Source organism: Phaenicophaeus curvirostris, chromosome 1 (assembly GCF_032191515.1).
Source record: "Phaenicophaeus curvirostris isolate KB17595 chromosome 1, BPBGC_Pcur_1.0, whole genome shotgun sequence".
Taxonomy (NCBI): Eukaryota; Metazoa; Chordata; class Aves; order Cuculiformes; family Cuculidae; genus Phaenicophaeus; species Phaenicophaeus curvirostris.
In genome coordinates, this window is record NC_091392.1 from 16,068,346 (window position 1) to 16,084,655 (window position 16,310).

General features: G+C 38.2%; 1 protein-coding gene across 2 annotated transcripts in view; it reads left to right on the forward strand.

Annotated features, from left to right (window-relative positions):
* CPNE8 (copine 8) overlaps positions 1-16,310 on the forward strand; it is a 102,185-nt gene that overhangs the window by 34,913 nt on the left and 50,962 nt on the right. For both annotated transcript variants that reach the window (XM_069849869.1, XM_069849864.1), the window contains exons 5-7: positions 410-449; positions 6,602-6,678; positions 14,315-14,378. In XM_069849869.1, the coding sequence (XP_069705970.1) occupies positions 410-449; positions 6,602-6,678; positions 14,315-14,378 (181 nt within the window). The remainder of the gene's footprint in view (positions 1-409; positions 450-6,601; positions 6,679-14,314; positions 14,379-16,310) is intronic.

Sequence of the window (16,310 nt, forward strand, 5' to 3'; positions counted from 1 at the left end):
AGCAATATAATTTATTGTCAGTTACTATTTTGTTAGTCAGATCACCAAAAAGTTACCTAAGAACATAATTCACAGGTTTGTTTCCCAAGACTAATTTTTAATTTTTGTTCTGTTTTTTGGCTGCTTTCTTTGTTCAAACAGAAATATTGGAATATCAGAATTTACCTTAGTAGCTTGCACTTTGTTGAAAAGTAATTTCATTTCAAATAGCTGGTGAACCATAATCTGTAATCTATGATGATTCAGTTTGCCTTCATTACTGGTGAGACTTCCATTCACATATCTATTTGTGTAAATTTCACACATTGCAGTAGGTGGAAGAACTGTTTGAATTTTCTTTTTTACATTGTCCTGAGATCTGTCACCTGGCAACTCTGATATAACTTTCCTTTTTTTTTTTTTTTTAAAGCTATGATGTTGACTCAAAGAGTCCTAACCTATCAAAACATGTAAGTTTTTCCTCACTGTTATACTTTCTTGTGCTGAAATGCTTATATTTTACAGAAATCTTTTATGCCTGTGTCTTCTTGAAGTGGAAGGTTTAAATAGTAACTTTACATTTTAGAGGTGCGAGAGTAGAATTTCAGAGGTTTCAGAGTGAATTGTTTTAAATAAATACAGAAAGGCTTTGATAAGAGAACCTTTAAGGATCTGGAGCAAAGTGAAAGAAAATAATGGAAGGAATTGTGTGTGTGTGTGCGCGCGCGCATGCACTTCACAGTGAAAAGATAAGACTTTTAGCAATTGATCTACACTTAGATCTTCTCTGTAAAGATTTAAAGCCCCTGGCAAACTGTTTTCCATCTCTGTCATCATGGAAAGGTGGTCTGAATAACTGTAATTCTAGATAGGAGGAGGCACAAAATAGAACCTTTCCCTATACCATCTTCCACAAGGGTAAAGCTTCATCCCAGGGTTCTGCCCAAGATTGTTTGCACTTCTGAAGTGACTAGTTTATCTGGAATTATTTTCTTTTTGCCTCAAACATACTTCTTTGTTCAAACCCCTCATAATTAAGTTTTTTTAAAAAAAAGACAAGTTAATTGCTATGTAAGTGCAGGCAAAGATACATCATAGAACCATAGAATAGTTTGGGTTGGAAGGGACCTTAAAGATCATCTAGTTCCAACTCGCCTGCTGTGGGCAGGGACATCTCCCTAAGTCAGGCTGCCCAAAGCCCCATCCAGCCTGGCCTTGAACATCTCCAGGGATGGGGCAGCCACAGCTTCCCTGGGCAGCCTGTGCCAGTGTTTCACCACTCTCATGGTGAAGAAATTCTTCCTTATATCAAGCCTAAATCTGCCCTTCTCCAGTTTATACCTATTCCCCCTCATCCTATCACCACAGGCCTTTATGAGTAGTCCCTCTCCAGTTTTCCTGTAGGCCCCTTTCAGGTACTGGAAGGTGTCTATAAGATTTCTTCAGAGACTTCTCTTCTCCAGGCTGAACAAGCCCAGCTCTCTCAGCCTGCCCTTGTATGGGGGGTACTCCATCCCTCTGATCATCCTTGTTGCTCTCCTCTGGACCTGTTCCAACAGGTCCGTATCCGTCTTACGTTGAGAATCCCAGAGCTGGACATAATACTCCAGATGAGTTCTCACAAGAGAGACCTCATATATGGAAATATATAGCCTAGATTTAATTGTTTGATTACAGGAACACGAATTGAAGATTTGAGTATCTTGTTGAGCCCATGGGAAAAAAAGGAAAACAATGAGAAAACACACCAAAGGTCTTCTGAAGACTGTTCAACTAGATCTTGAATTTACATGTGTACCTGTTACGTTCTACTTACAGACTAAGCATACTTAGACACATTAGGTTCTGTTTTTTCAACACTGCAAATTTCCCGAAATTTTCAAGTGTGGAGAAATATAAGTTGGTGTAGACTTGGTATCTGTGCTGGAGGCATCCAAACTGTGCCATATAATATTATGCACACAGAGGAGATGACGACTCTGGAAACCTGTGAAAGATAGTAGCTAGAAGTGTGTTTCTTAACCACAGCAATTAATTTCAATAATTTCCTGAGTGCTCAAGGTTAGTCTGGATTGTTCCTTTTGCTGGCAGCTTCCTCTTTCCCATAGCTGTTAAGAATTTGGCCAGTGAGTAGGTGGGAAGTGAGCAGAGCACGGCCCACGTCCGTGCACTGGAAACCTGGTGTTTCAGAAAAGCATCAGGCGAGTAGCATTTGCATAGCTAGTTTGCTCATGTGTTGTGGTCACCTCGTGCGGAATAAGATCTTTCCTCTTCCTTAAAAATAACTGTTGACCCGTTCCTTTGGAAATATTTGGCAGTGTCATTTAATAGTTGGAACAGTTGGGGGGATGAAAAAAGAGTCAACCTGGAGAATTTCAATTTCAGCTACTCTGTTTTGGCAAAATGAGAAGCAACTTAAACAAGTTTTATAATGGATGTATGAAGTAAGCAGACTAGACAGTGCTACTACCATTGTAGCCATTTCTAATAACGTTTATAAAACCAGCTACCTGAAAATAGACATTTACATTCATGGTAACTTCCCAATTTAAGAAAAAAACAACAAACAGTTATCATTAATAATAGGCTGTGGAACTAATAGCAGTTAATCATAGAAACTACACCAAAAAAAAAAAAAAACCCAAAGAAAAAGAAGAAGAAAAAAAGTGTAGAATACGTATTTCATTGTAGAAAATTGTGTTGTTTTAGTACATATCATATGTTTTTAAAAATTAATGAGGTGCTGAGTATTTTCAGATTAATTTTAGCCATTTTAAAAGGCCTAAAATCTCTGGAGTGGGAAGGTTGGAAGCCACTGCGCTGCTAGTAGGCTGTGACCTAGTTGCTGTTACTGAAACTTAATGACACGAATCTGATGACTGGAGTGTGGCTGTTGATGGCTACAGGCTGTTCATAAGGGACAGATGAGGAAGGAGGGGCGAAGGCATTGTCCTCAACATCAAGAAGTGGATAGACTGTGAAGAGCTGTCTCTGAAAAATAGCTATGAGGAGCTTGAAATGTTATGGGTAAGAATCGGAGACTGAGGCAATCCAGGCAACCTTGTGGTTCGTGTCTATTATGGGCTGTCCAGCCAAGGGGAGCCTATTGATGAAGCCTTCTTACTCCAGCTACAGAAGGCGTCACACTTACAGGCTCTTATACTTCTGGGGGACTTCAACCACCCTGACATCAGCTGGAAAAGTAGCATAGCAAGCTGTAGGCAATCCAGGGGATTCCTGGAGTGTATTAAGAAAATCTTCTTCATCCAGGTAATAGACAGCCCTACCAGAGGGCTGCAATACTGGACCTGATGTTCACAAGTGACCTAATTGGCGATGTCAAGTTTGGAGGCAGTCTGAGCTGCGGTGATCATGCATTGGTGAAGTTCACAGTCCTGAGTGAAATGAGTCAGGCAAAGAGTAAAGTCAGGAACCTGAATTTTAGGAAAGCAGAATTCTAGTCCTTCACAGATTTAGTCAATAGGGCCCCCTAGGAAACTTACCTCAGGGAAAAGGGAGCAGAACAGAGCTAACACATCTTTAAGGATGGTTTCCATGGGGTGCAAGAGTTCTTGATACCCATGGGTAAGAAATTGGGAAAGGAAGGCAAGAGACTGACATGGCTGAATCAAAACCTGCTGCTCAAATTAAAAGCAAGAAGGGAAAGCACAGGCATTGAAAGCAGGGACAGGTATCCCGAGAAGGCCAAGGTGCACCTGGAGCTGAATTTGACAAGGGACACAAAGGCTTCTGAAAGTATGTCAGCCAGAAAAGGAAGGTCAAAGAGAGCACAACCCCCTGGATGAACACAACTGGCAAACTGGTGACAATGAATGAGGAGAAGGCTGAGGTACTCAACAAGCTTTTTGACTCAGTCTTCTTTGGCAACCTCTCTTCCCACATCTCTTGAGTGCATGAACTGTAAGAAAACGACTAGGGGAGCAAAGTTGCTCTCATTGTAAGAGAAGATCAGGTTCATGACTGCCTGAGGAACTTTAATATATGTAAGTCTAAGGGACCTCATGAGATGCATCCCAGAGTTCTGTGAGAATTGGTTCATTCAGTTGCCAAACCACTCTGCTTGACGTTTGAAAAGTTATGGCAGTCAGGTGAAGTCCCTCGTGAATGCAAAAAGGGACTTCTTAAATTTTTTATGCAAAAAGGGACTTCTTAAATTTTTTAAATGGGTAGGAAGGAAGACCCTGGGAACTACTGACCTGTCAGCCTCACTTCTGTGCTGGGTTAGATCATGGAACAGATTCTCCTAGAAGCTACGCTAAGGCACATGGAGGACAGGGAGTTGATTTCAGACAGCCAGAATGGCTTCACCAAGGGCAAGTCCTGCCTGACCGACCTAGTGGCCTTCTGTGGTGGAGGGACTACATCAGTGGTCAAGGGAACAGCCATGGATGTCATCTGTCTGGACTGCTGTAAGGCCTTTGACTCGGCCCCACACACAACATCCTTCTATCTAAATTGGAGAGAGAAGGATTTTATGGATGGACTATTCAGTGGACAAGGAATTGATTAGATGGTCACACTGAGAGAATAGTGGTCAATGACTCAATGTCCCGATGGAGATCGGTGACAGGTGGTGTCCCTCAGGGGTCTGTACTAGAAACAGTGCTGTTTAATATGGTCATCAGTTATACAGACAGTGGGATCAAGTACATCCTCAGCAAATTTGCAGATGACACCAAGTTGAGTGGTGCGGTCAGCATGCCTGAGGGATGAGGTGCCATCCAGAGGGACCTGGACAAGCTTGTGAAAAGGACCCATGTGAACATAATGAGGTTCAGCAAGGCCAAGTGCAAGGTCCTGCCCTTGGGTCAAGAAATCAATGCAGGCTGGGGGATGAAGGGATTAAGAGCAGCCCCAAAGAAGGATTTAGGAGTACTAGTGGATGAAAAGCTGAATATGAACCGTCAATGTACCCTCGCAGCCCAGAATCATAGAATAACCAGGTTGGAAGAGACCCACCGGATCATCGAGTCCAACCATTCCTATCAAACACTAAACCATGTCCCTCAGCACCTCATCCACCTGTGCCTTAAACACCTCCAGGGAAGGTGATTCAACCACCTCCCTGGGCAGCCTGTTCCAATGCCCAATGACCCTTTCTGTGAAAAATTTTTTCCTAATGTCCAGCCTAAACCTCCCCTGGCAGAGCTTGAGGCCATTCCCTCTTGTCCTGTCCCTTGTCATTTGGGAGAAGAGGCCAGCACCCTCCTCTCCACAACCTCCTTTCAGGTAGTTGTAGAGAGCAATGAGGTCTACCCTCAGCCTCCTCTTCTCCAGGCTAAGGAGGCCTGGAGGCCAGAAGGCCAACTGTATCATGGGCCACATCAAAAGAAGGGTTTCCAGCTCTGGAGCCCTCAGCACAGGAAAGGTATGGACCTATAGGATTTGCTCCAAAGGAGGGCCACAAAAATGATCAAAGGGATGGAACAACTCTCCTATGAAGACAGGTTGAGAAAGTTAGGGTTTTTCAGCTGGGAGAAGAGAAAGTTTCATGAAGAACTTATTGCAGCCTCTCAGTATTTAAAGGGGGAAGGTGACCCTGCTCACTGTAGGAGGCTTGGACTAGATGACCTTCAAAGGTCCCTTCCAACCCAAACTGTTCTATGATTTGTGGAAGGAGTGTCTCAGTGTCCGATCAATTAAAGGACGTAGTTAAAATATTTATTTTTTGCAGGTTTATTTTCCACTTCAGTGGCATTAGTTGTCAGATCCAGTTCACTGTGGGGATGTGTAACCAACACAGCTCAGAGATGGGAATGAGTGGCCTGGGCTGAGAGAAAAGTGAGAGCTGCTTGCACACATATTTGCTACTATACACAGTATCATAAAGCTATAATTTGCTGTATAGGAATTAGCCTCTCAATTCCCATTTCTGTTTGGGAATAAATCTCACAGTCTACTGTTACAGCTACTGCCAGTGATGCTTGAAAGAACAGAGCCAGCAAGCTCTTTTCACTTGCAAGATGAGGAGCTGAACTGCAGTAAATTTTTTTTTTAATATACATAAAAGAATTTGAAAATATATTCATATTTTTATGCTGTTTATGTCACAGGGAAATTTATTCTGAAAATTGGCTGATTCTTAGTAATAGAGTTAAATTATACAACACAAAAATGAAGTCTGTCATTAAAGCAATGTTTGTATAAAATTGTCAATCAGGATGCTCATGCAGATCCCGCACAGGCTTAAATTTCTGCTAATGTAATTAACTTCCAAGAAATTAATAGAACTGCTGTAGAATCTCTTTATCTCTTTATAAAAGATAAATTTATCAAAATGCTCCAGTTAAAAAAGGTAAAGAAACAGTAATATTTCTAATGCTTTTAAATCTTTTTCATCTCAGTTTCATTTTTGTTGATGAGAAAAGCAATATAAAACCAGTAAGTGGAGTGCATTAGAATTACTTCTGTGAATGCAACCCAGTATTCTGTAAAATACGTGATAGTGAGTCTGGTTTATGATTTGTTATTGCATAATTATTATTAAGATACATGTTCAGCAGAATGTATTCTGCAATAGTGACAAGCCCAGATAAATTGGAAACTCAGTTTGTTTCAATGTGCAATACAAATCCTTTGTTTTTATGTTACTGCTTTTCAGGATTTTTTGGGACAAATGTTTTGTACGCTGGGAGAAATAGTTGGATCGCAAGGGAGCAGACTGGAAAAAACAATTGTGTAAGTATGGTTTTCTTAAATGTTGGATGAATGTGTACTGCTTCATGAGTCGAGAGCTGTGGGTTTTCTTGCCGTAAGGTACCTTGTAATAGGGAATTGACAGACATGGCTTCTGAGAGAGAATAAATCGTGTGAATAAACAATAAAAGCGTCTTCCTTTTCGAGAATTTAAGTTGCAGTTTGGACAATTAGCGGGAGAATTGACCTATACAAAATTTTTGTCAGCTTCATTACATCTTGCATTAGAAGTAGTTTGAGTGTACTAACCTTAAAAATGTTTTTCTTCCTAGTTCACAAATTAACGCATCATCAATCTTTATTGACTTCTGTTCAGGCATCAAGGAAGAAGACCCTCACTGTTTCAAGTCAAAACATTCCTACTTATAGTTCTATTGTTCCCAAAAATACAATTCCCCAAAAAAGTGGCAATAGGGGGTATTGGATATTTTCTATTAATCCTAATAAATTTATCAAAAACTGTCTTATGATAAGTGGCTTTTCTTCCCACTGAGACGATTTTGATGTTTGCAGGCCATTATTCATAGGCATGTACAGCTGTTTAAAATATTAATTATTTGAACAATCTTCATTTTCTATTTCTAAATAATGTTTGAGTAAAAATATTTTACAAACTTTATGTAAGTGTATGCTACAAATTCATATATGACATTAAAACCAAACATTTAAAGGTATTAGCTGGACATTTAATGTGATGGTAACATTTTTTGATTTGGAATTTTTGTGGAGGTTTTGGGTTTTTTTCTTATAATAGTAATTGTGCTGTAGTGAATGATCATGAATTTGGTTACTTTGTTTGATGGAGCGTTCTTGTCCCATTTTGCTGGGCTCATCATGAATAATAAACCAGGTTTACTTCATTTACTTTTCTTTGTAACTGATTTCCTTATAGGGCAGGTGAAGTTTTAAGGCTTAACAAGCCTTATATTATTCTGGGCCAGACTTTGGTGAAATCACCACACAGGCCACATATTCTGAATTTGCGTTAAAATAACAAGAACCAGGATCCGGATGAACGACAACAATTTGCAAAATTCAGAATATACTCAAGTATTATTTTAGTATAATTGCAAATACAAGAAAACTCCCTAATCAAGTTTTATTAACGATGCATTATCAACCTGATGTAAAATTCTTAAGAAATGTGTTCCTAGCTCTACATTTTCTTCTGTGCTTATATATGATGTAATTAACCATTTCTTTTACTTAGGCTAGCCTTTTATCATCAAATCACAGAATAGTTTGTGTTGAAATGTGAACATGTGTGAAATGTGAAAGGTCATCTTGTCCAACCCCCCTGCAGAGACATCTTCAACTAGATCAGGTTGCTCAGAGCCCCGACCAACCTGACCTTGAAGCCCTAGGGCTGGGGCTTCTACCACCACTCTGGGGCAACCTGTTCCACTTTCTCACCACCCTCACTGCAAGAAACATCTTTCTTTTGTCTAGTCCAAATCTACTCGTTAAAACCATTACCCCTTGTCCTGTTGTAACAGGCCATGCAAAAAGTTTGTCCCCATCATTCTTATAAGTCCCCTTTCAATACTGAAAGGTTGCGATAATTTCTTTGCGGAAACTTCTCTAGGCTGAACAACTCCAATTCTCTCAGCCTTCCTTCATAGGAGAGGTGCTGCATTCCTTTGATCATTTTTGTTGCCTTCCTCTGGACCTGATCCAACAGGTCCGTGTCTATCTTGTGCTGAGGGCTCCAGAACTGGATGCAATGCTCCAGGTGGTAGAGGGCAGAATTGCCTCCCTCGATCTGCTGGCCACACTTCTTCAATGCAGCTCAGAACACAGTTGGCCTTCTGGGCTTTATCTACCTTTAGTGATTTATGTAGTTTATGTGGTTTATACACTAGTAATCTTTTCATGTACCTGTATCTTGTCTCCCGTACCTGTCAACTCCAGACTTAAAAATTAGGTTTAGTAGCAGCTTTGAAGTCCTGTGAAAAATCTCAATGTTGGTATTTTATCAGTGTCCAAAATATACCAGTGGTAGTCTTTTCCCGTAGATTTTATTAGAGGATTTTTTCATGTTGAAATAGAGAACTTAATGTCATTAATTAAAGTAATTTAATAAAAAAAAAGGATTCCTCTTATTTTTATCAAATATTGTGGTGATGTTCTGTGGAGGTGGACCTGAACTTTTCATCTTGGTGAAAACAGTGGCCAGCTTCAAGGAGACCCATATATGATAGCTATCATTCAAGTGTTGAGCTGTCATGCTAAAAACTCTTCTCAGTACTTGAATTCAGTTAAATTCTCAAATGTTTACAATTTCATTGCAAGTGTAAGTTTGAAAAAGCATCTGAAGTTTCCTATTTCAATGCCAAAAATAATTTCAGGTCGTCTATAGAACTCTTTCTGGATGAAATAGCAGCTCAGGACAGACCATTTAAATTGAAGAACTGGAAGAGAATTTACAGAGTTTTCCTTTAAATTATTCTAAAGGCCTTTATGAAATCATAAAAACTTTAAAATAAAGTAAAAGAAATATTTCCAATACAAAATCTTTGGTAAACTTTCTTCAGTTATAGTTTTATTTTAGAAAATATTTTAATGGGATTTAATCTACTTGAATTTCTGAGACTTATGCATACCTGAATCAAATCCTTTTGAATCATAAATGTCAGGAATTTGTTAGCTTTGTCGCGAGGCATTCCTGTAATTATGCCCTTCCAGTACATTAGCTCTGCCTAAATTCTGCCTGTAGATGTCTTATTGCCAATATATTTTTTTACAAAGGTAAATTTCAGCTATTCTGCAGGACTTATTTATCATACAGTTCATGCTGAAAAATCAAGTAACATTAAAAAAACCTTGAAGTCTTTGCAACACATTTTCACTTAATGTTTTATCAAAATAAGCCTTTGATTTAATTTCCCTAATTTACAGCCAACTGCAGATGATTCAACTTGATTTGTAACAAATGTAAGCTGTTAGTTCTCTTGCTGAATTCCCTGAGTGCTGTGATCATTATCACTGCAACATTCTTTAGCAAATGATTCATATTCTCTTTAATATTCAGAATTGAGGTCAGTAATAGATGCCTTTTTTTCTGAATTTTGAGGGGTTCCAAATATAGTTCAGTCACCTGATCACTGTGTTTACAGACTCAGTCTCTATGATAAGTCCCTAGTAATAACTCCTGTCTCCCTGTCCCCATCGCTTGCAATCTCTCCTGCCCTCCTCACCCTCCCTGCCCAAGGACTACACTAGTACTTTTTAGACTAGTTATTTTTAAATCAAGGGTTTACTTCTCATATACATAAACTGTTCTGTTAATATCACTACATGTTCCTTATTATTTCCCTTCTCTGTATTGTTGGACTGTGCAGATGTGGAACTACTTAATTTTAAGGGTAAATAAATTCTTCAACCCTGCAAGCGATGAAGGTTTCAATATATATATATAATTCAAGAAGACTTAAAAACACACTATTTAAACTGAAAAAGTGCACACAGTAACGTAATATATGTTAGAAGTAATACTACTTCATTGCTTTCTTAATAAACTTGAAAAACTGTGCAGAAAAAGGTACTTTAAAACTGTATCTTTTTTTGTTGTCATCAAGGTTTGCAGATGAATCTGCACTTTTAGATTTAAGACACTGTTCATGACTTTTTATTGGCTCTTCCCAGTGTTCGGGTTTTATTTTGACAGTGCTGTGGCTATACAACTGTGCCTGCTTGATTGTTTGCTTGGACTCTCTGAAGTCTGGATATCTTGGTGTCTCTTGGTGTCTAGGAGGCATTTGTTGCCTTAATTAAATCATTAAACCAGTGTATTGCATTTCAGGATTGTTTGCTTATAGACATATACTTAATGTCTCTTAATATTCAAATAAGAATAATTAAATTGGCAATATTGCACGTGTTCCATTCCTAAAGGATATTTATTGCTTTGTGTTTAAGTTTCTCTTTACAAAGTCAAGTCCACATTCATATACCTTAAATGTTCTTTTTTATGTCATTTGAGATCAGAGAGCTTTTGCTCTTCACTGTATTTCTGGAGTTCGTTAACGTTTTGCCCTTTCTGATCTCTGCCAATGGATATATGAAGAAGAGCATGCCCAGGGCTGTTTTAGTCCCAGTCAGCTGCCCTACTGAAGTAGCACTTTTGTACCTTAGCAGCTTGAGAAGCTTGAATTCCATTCTTTGATTTCCATTCAAGTAAGCTCTGACATTTTTTCAAAATGAAAATTAGAAAGGCTTGAAGCTTAAACTTCAGATCTATCTACTTGAGACATTTACAAAAGCCTCATGAGATTCAGGACTCTGTGGCTGCCATGAGCAGACCAAATCTAAGTCAAATTGTGTATCACCAGGAGAAGTTCCCTTAGAAAGTCTACCAAGAAAGTCTTGCCTCAAGCCTAGAGGGTCACCATTGTAGTGATCTGTCAGGCAGGTTGAAACATGCCTTGCTACTAACCTTCAAGGTGAATGCAAAAGTGAACATAGGCACACACATTTTTCTTCTTTGCCTTTGTGACAGGCACGGCTTGCAGTCTCATTGGTCTTGTGAGCACCAGTAGCTTACACCTCTGAGGTAGCAGCCAAATAGCATTTGGTCTTGGCAGGTATGGGAATGTCTCCTGATCCTCCATCTCTGTTTCTGACACCATTAAGGCCTTTGAATTCGGTGCAGTCTGTTGCAGGAGACTGTTGCACCTGGTATGGTAGTGTGCTAGCCTGTTATCCCTGTGACTATGAGCATGTTTGTTCAAGAACATGCTTTAGGGTTGCACTTTATTTTACAGACTAGCCAGGCACAGAGGTGAACATTTGCTCTGGATAATTAAATCCATTCATACAAAGCAGGTGAAATAGAGAATCTGACATTTTAACAGTAATATTTACTGTCTTTACTTGCTGGGTTACTAAATTCATTAAATGCCTTCTCAAGTCAAGTTCCATCTGTAAGACTTACTCAGGCTGGCCGTGCATGCCCCATTTGTTTTAGAGTGAAAAGATGAGGTGCAGATTTATGTATTATACTTCCAGAAATGACACAGATTTATTTTCCTTTCAAGAGAACGTCATCTTCTGAGGCATTATCAGAATTGGATATTTGCATGTTCTGTCTTCCTAGAGAGAAGATGCTAGCCACGTTTATAACTGAGCAATACTTCTTTCAGGATCTACTGTGTTCCTGAAGGAATTCCCTTTAATGAGGATGCAGAGCCACTGCAAAGCTTAATGAGCATTCTATGGTAGTTACTCTCATCTGAGTGCCATTGCCTGCTAATTAGGCTGTGCTGGAGCCAGCTGGCCTATTTTGGGAGGTTCTTTCTCCCGTCATCTTGCTGTGAACATAACTGAGAGAAAAAGAAACCGAATCCTGGAACTGGGACTTCCTATGAATTTCTCCTATCCTCTTGTCTGTGGTTGTGACTGCCAAAGGATTAGGTTATACAAATTCAAGGATAAGACTGTAAATTTTTGAATGATCTGAAAATGTTCCATCCTGTACCTCATTACAGTTTCAGCTTGCAAAACTGGAGGCTCCGTTTAACCTTTCAGGTTTGAATTCCCAGATAAATTGTCATCTTTCTCTGACTTTTTCACCAACTCTGGAAAGGTCCTTCTTTCTGTCCTTGTTAAAGACCAAGTGATCTTCAGAATGTCCTTTCAAACTCCTCTGGGTGCTGCAGATGTGGTGTCTTCATCGTGGAATCATTTGTTCTCGGGAGACAATAATTACTCTCAAGACTGTATCCTGTCTAGAAACATGGAAGTGTTCTTGAGGACCTTTCATTTGATGTTGTTTTTTTTGTACAGCTCCTTTAACAGTTAAATTATTTGCTCTGTCATTTTTTTTGTACAGCTCCTTTAACAGTTAGTATTTGACAGAGCAAATAATTTATTCAATTATTTTGCCATCTTCTGCCATCTTTCCTTGCTCATTTTGTTCTAAAGACAAAGTCTCAATGTGTAGCTTTTATTATCAGAAGCCTCAGGTGAACCTATGCCACAACAACGTCTGCCAGCAAAGGATTTTAAACAATGTAAAGAGAGGTGATCATTGTAGAACAACTACAGGTTCTGGGCTCTCAGACTAGTAGGACCAATTGAAATGTAGATCTTCCTCACACTTTACCTTCCTTCATTCAGTTTGCACCCTACTTGTACTTAGACTGGCACATTTTCTATATCTGGGTGTCAGATAACTAGCACTGAGTGTCGGAGTTGACAGTGATTGTGCAATATAGATTGTGTCATTATTACCTCACAAAACCTGATCTGTAACCCTTTCCAGAGAAACTTACCCTGAGAAATTGGTTGCCTGAACATAAATTCTATATTGTCACATACATGCTATGGAACCAGTTCCAGGACTGCTCAATACCATCTATTACTTTAATCTAAATAAAATAGGCAGTCGTTCTGCATTATGGATTTAAACAAGTGGAACTCTGACATGGTTATCTTCAAGTAGATTTTAGTCATTATTTCCCTGGCAATTTGAAGTACTGGTATATATGCTGAATTGCCAAGTAGTGTATTTTCTTTTATCTACTTTTAAGACCTATTTACCCACCAATTCTTTATTATACCATAGTCTTGCTAAACTTATTTAAAGCTGTAGATCATTGTAAAAAATTTCAAAAGTATTAAGCTAGTAAGCGAAATAAGAATAACAGTAAATGTTTTGTCATAATGGAAGAGCAGGAGTACCCTCTAATTCTCTTAGAAAAAACTAGAAAATAAAACAATTCTGAAATTATAATTTTATCTTCATGTCTTCTTGGAAAGTAATTTTTCTCAGATACTTATTTTAAAGAAAGATGTAAAGAAAGAAAGAACTAGAAATAAAATGAGCATAAGCAATAGCATTAGTTTTGAAAAACATTAGAAGTAATTGCCAAGATCTGTGCTAATGGGCATACTAAGAGATTTTAGGTTATTGCAGAGCTTCTCAATTATAGTAAAGCATCATACAAAAAGTTGCATCTAAATTCCCATCCCCCTGCCCCCTAAAAGGTTGCTGCCGCTGAATATTGTCAGATTATGTGTGGCTTTTCTGTTCCTATATTGTTCTTTTTGTGCTAAGGATCTATTCTGTGCTCTCTGGTGTTTCAGCAACATGTTTTTAGTTGCTGTCCGGGTGACTTATAATTTGTTTTGCAGCTACTCTGTCTGATAGGATGGTGAGATTTTTATGTGTCTTAAGAAACGTTTCAGAATAATTTCGGTAAAATGAGGCTGGTGTTTGGTTTTAAATATATTTTAGGTATTTTGTTTAAGGAGAGTTCGCAAAAGGATGCATTTCACAAACCAGGAAGATGTAGAGTAATCCCTAAATGAACATAAGTGGGAGGTTGGAAAACATAAATTTCTGATGTTGTGTCATCCCATTTAAACTTTTTATGCTATTTCCTTAAAAATTGAAACTGGTTGTTTGCTGATAGTGAGAATAAATATGCAATGGATTTACCAACACACTTATGATAAACTAACTTTTTTTATACAGAACAAGTGACAGGAAAGAGATTCTGTGTAGCATGGCATCAGTTTTATCACTTGAAAACTTACCTTGCGTTTTTCTATGTCAGTTGTATCTTTCATAATCGAGATTGAGGAACTGAGGTAATACAGTTGTATTTCCTTGCAGAGGAATTCCTGGAAAGAAATGTGGAACAGTCATAGTAACAGCAGAGGAACTGGGCTGTTGCCGAGTAAGTATGTGTTTGCTACATTCTGAAAAATAAAATAAAAATTATTTTGTGACTTACACTGCAACGGATTGTCAGAGGTGTAATGTATAAATTTGCATTTTGTGATAAATGTAAGAAGTTAGGATACTTTTTTTCCTAACAGACATTCTTGTTTTCTGCTATCTAAAACTAATAGGAAGCACAAAGTTTTTGATTTTTAGATGAGTTTTAAATCTAGTTTTAAATCTAATTTTAATCTTTTAGTGTCCTGTTTTTAACAATGATCCATCTGTTTCTGTTATGGAATGTTTTCTGTTATGGAATATTGTTGTTATATGAACATGAAAGTAAAATTTTGGATTTTTAACCTTATAATTAAAAGGTTTTATGCTAATAGTGAGTCATACTATTTAAAAAATGTGAAATTCATGTTTATTGGGAAAAAAGTATTAAGGTATTTTAAAGAATCACCATAAAAGAAGAGTTTAAACAGTTTTCTTTAAAGAAAGTGAAGACTTCCATGGCCTATTAATGACAGATACTTGCTTATTTAGTAGAAAATGGAACAATATCGGGGGAAGGCACTAGGGAATTTGGCTGGTTAAGAGGAGACACATGGTGTGATCATGACTTTCCTCAAGAGCATCATCACTTCTCACTCACCTAGGATTCATGAAGAAGTGTATTGGACAGAGGAGGAGGGTTCATGGTCAGAAAGTGCCTGGCAGCCAGATCAACTCAGTTGCTTCAGTCAACTCAGTGCCCAGCACTGAATAAGCCAGCAGCAATCTGTAAATCATAGGGAATCAGACTGGAAGGAACAATAAGGAAGGATTATAAATATGACATAATAAAGACCTTTTAGAATCTGAGGAGGAGTGGTATATATTGGATGGGGCTGTAGGACGTGTCTTTGAAGAATTTGCAGTGACAAGATAGCAAATTGTAAATGAAGAAAGCAACAGTATCTGTCATTCCATGAGAATGTACAGGGGGTCTGAGCAGTACAAGAATAGATACATAAACCTACAAAATACTTTGAGGCTTGAAGAAATTTGTTTTGGGGGCTTGGTTTTTGTGATTTGGTGGTGTGTAATGCCTCGCTTTTTGTATAACTTCTAACTTCTATACCATGTCATAAGTGGTTAATTTTTTTCTATTTGTGCAGTAGCCATGTTTCTGTTTTTACTAAGCTAATTCATTTAGGCCTTATTTTCTTAATTTCATTAGATATTTAAAGTAAAAAGAAATCTTTAATTTTGTACATTCTTTCCAGCTTAGTCAATTTTGTATTATTTCTCCACAGAAGAGGTATATTTGAATAGCACATGAGTTCAAATCTTATTTACATTTTCCAGGCAGTCTCCTGGTTCTACACAGTATGCTAATGGAGTGCGTCAACTTGGTCTCACGTGACTCCCATTTAGCAGTAGGAAATTTCCATCTTACTAGTATGAATGAATAGGTATGGTGGAAAATGCCTATCTTTTTCTCTTTTACATCAGCTCAGACTTTGCTACATAGTACCTGATCAAAATGTTCACACTTTTATCAGATGGCAAAATGGGTACATAACTTAATTCTTTCCTTTAGAAATTTTGGTGCTATGTCTCTTAAGAAGTTAAGCTCCTGCCATTCTTAAGAGACTTGTGACATCAACTCAAGCATTTATTGCTAACCTTAAAAGACACAAAAGGCAACTTTTTCCCTGATGTTCTGGGTTTATCCTCCAAGACCAGCATTTGTATCCCAGTTGAAACAAACTATTTAAAAGCCACAAATATGTCATTAATTCCATAATCAGAGCAAGATTCTTTTTTTTTTCCTTTCCCCTTTAAGGGAGACGGATACTAGGTGCCTTCCACAGCTTTCATGTTCTTCCAGATTCACCCCACTTAGATTTTACACATATGACGACTAGTTCAAAATCACATGCAGAGAACTGGGACTCAG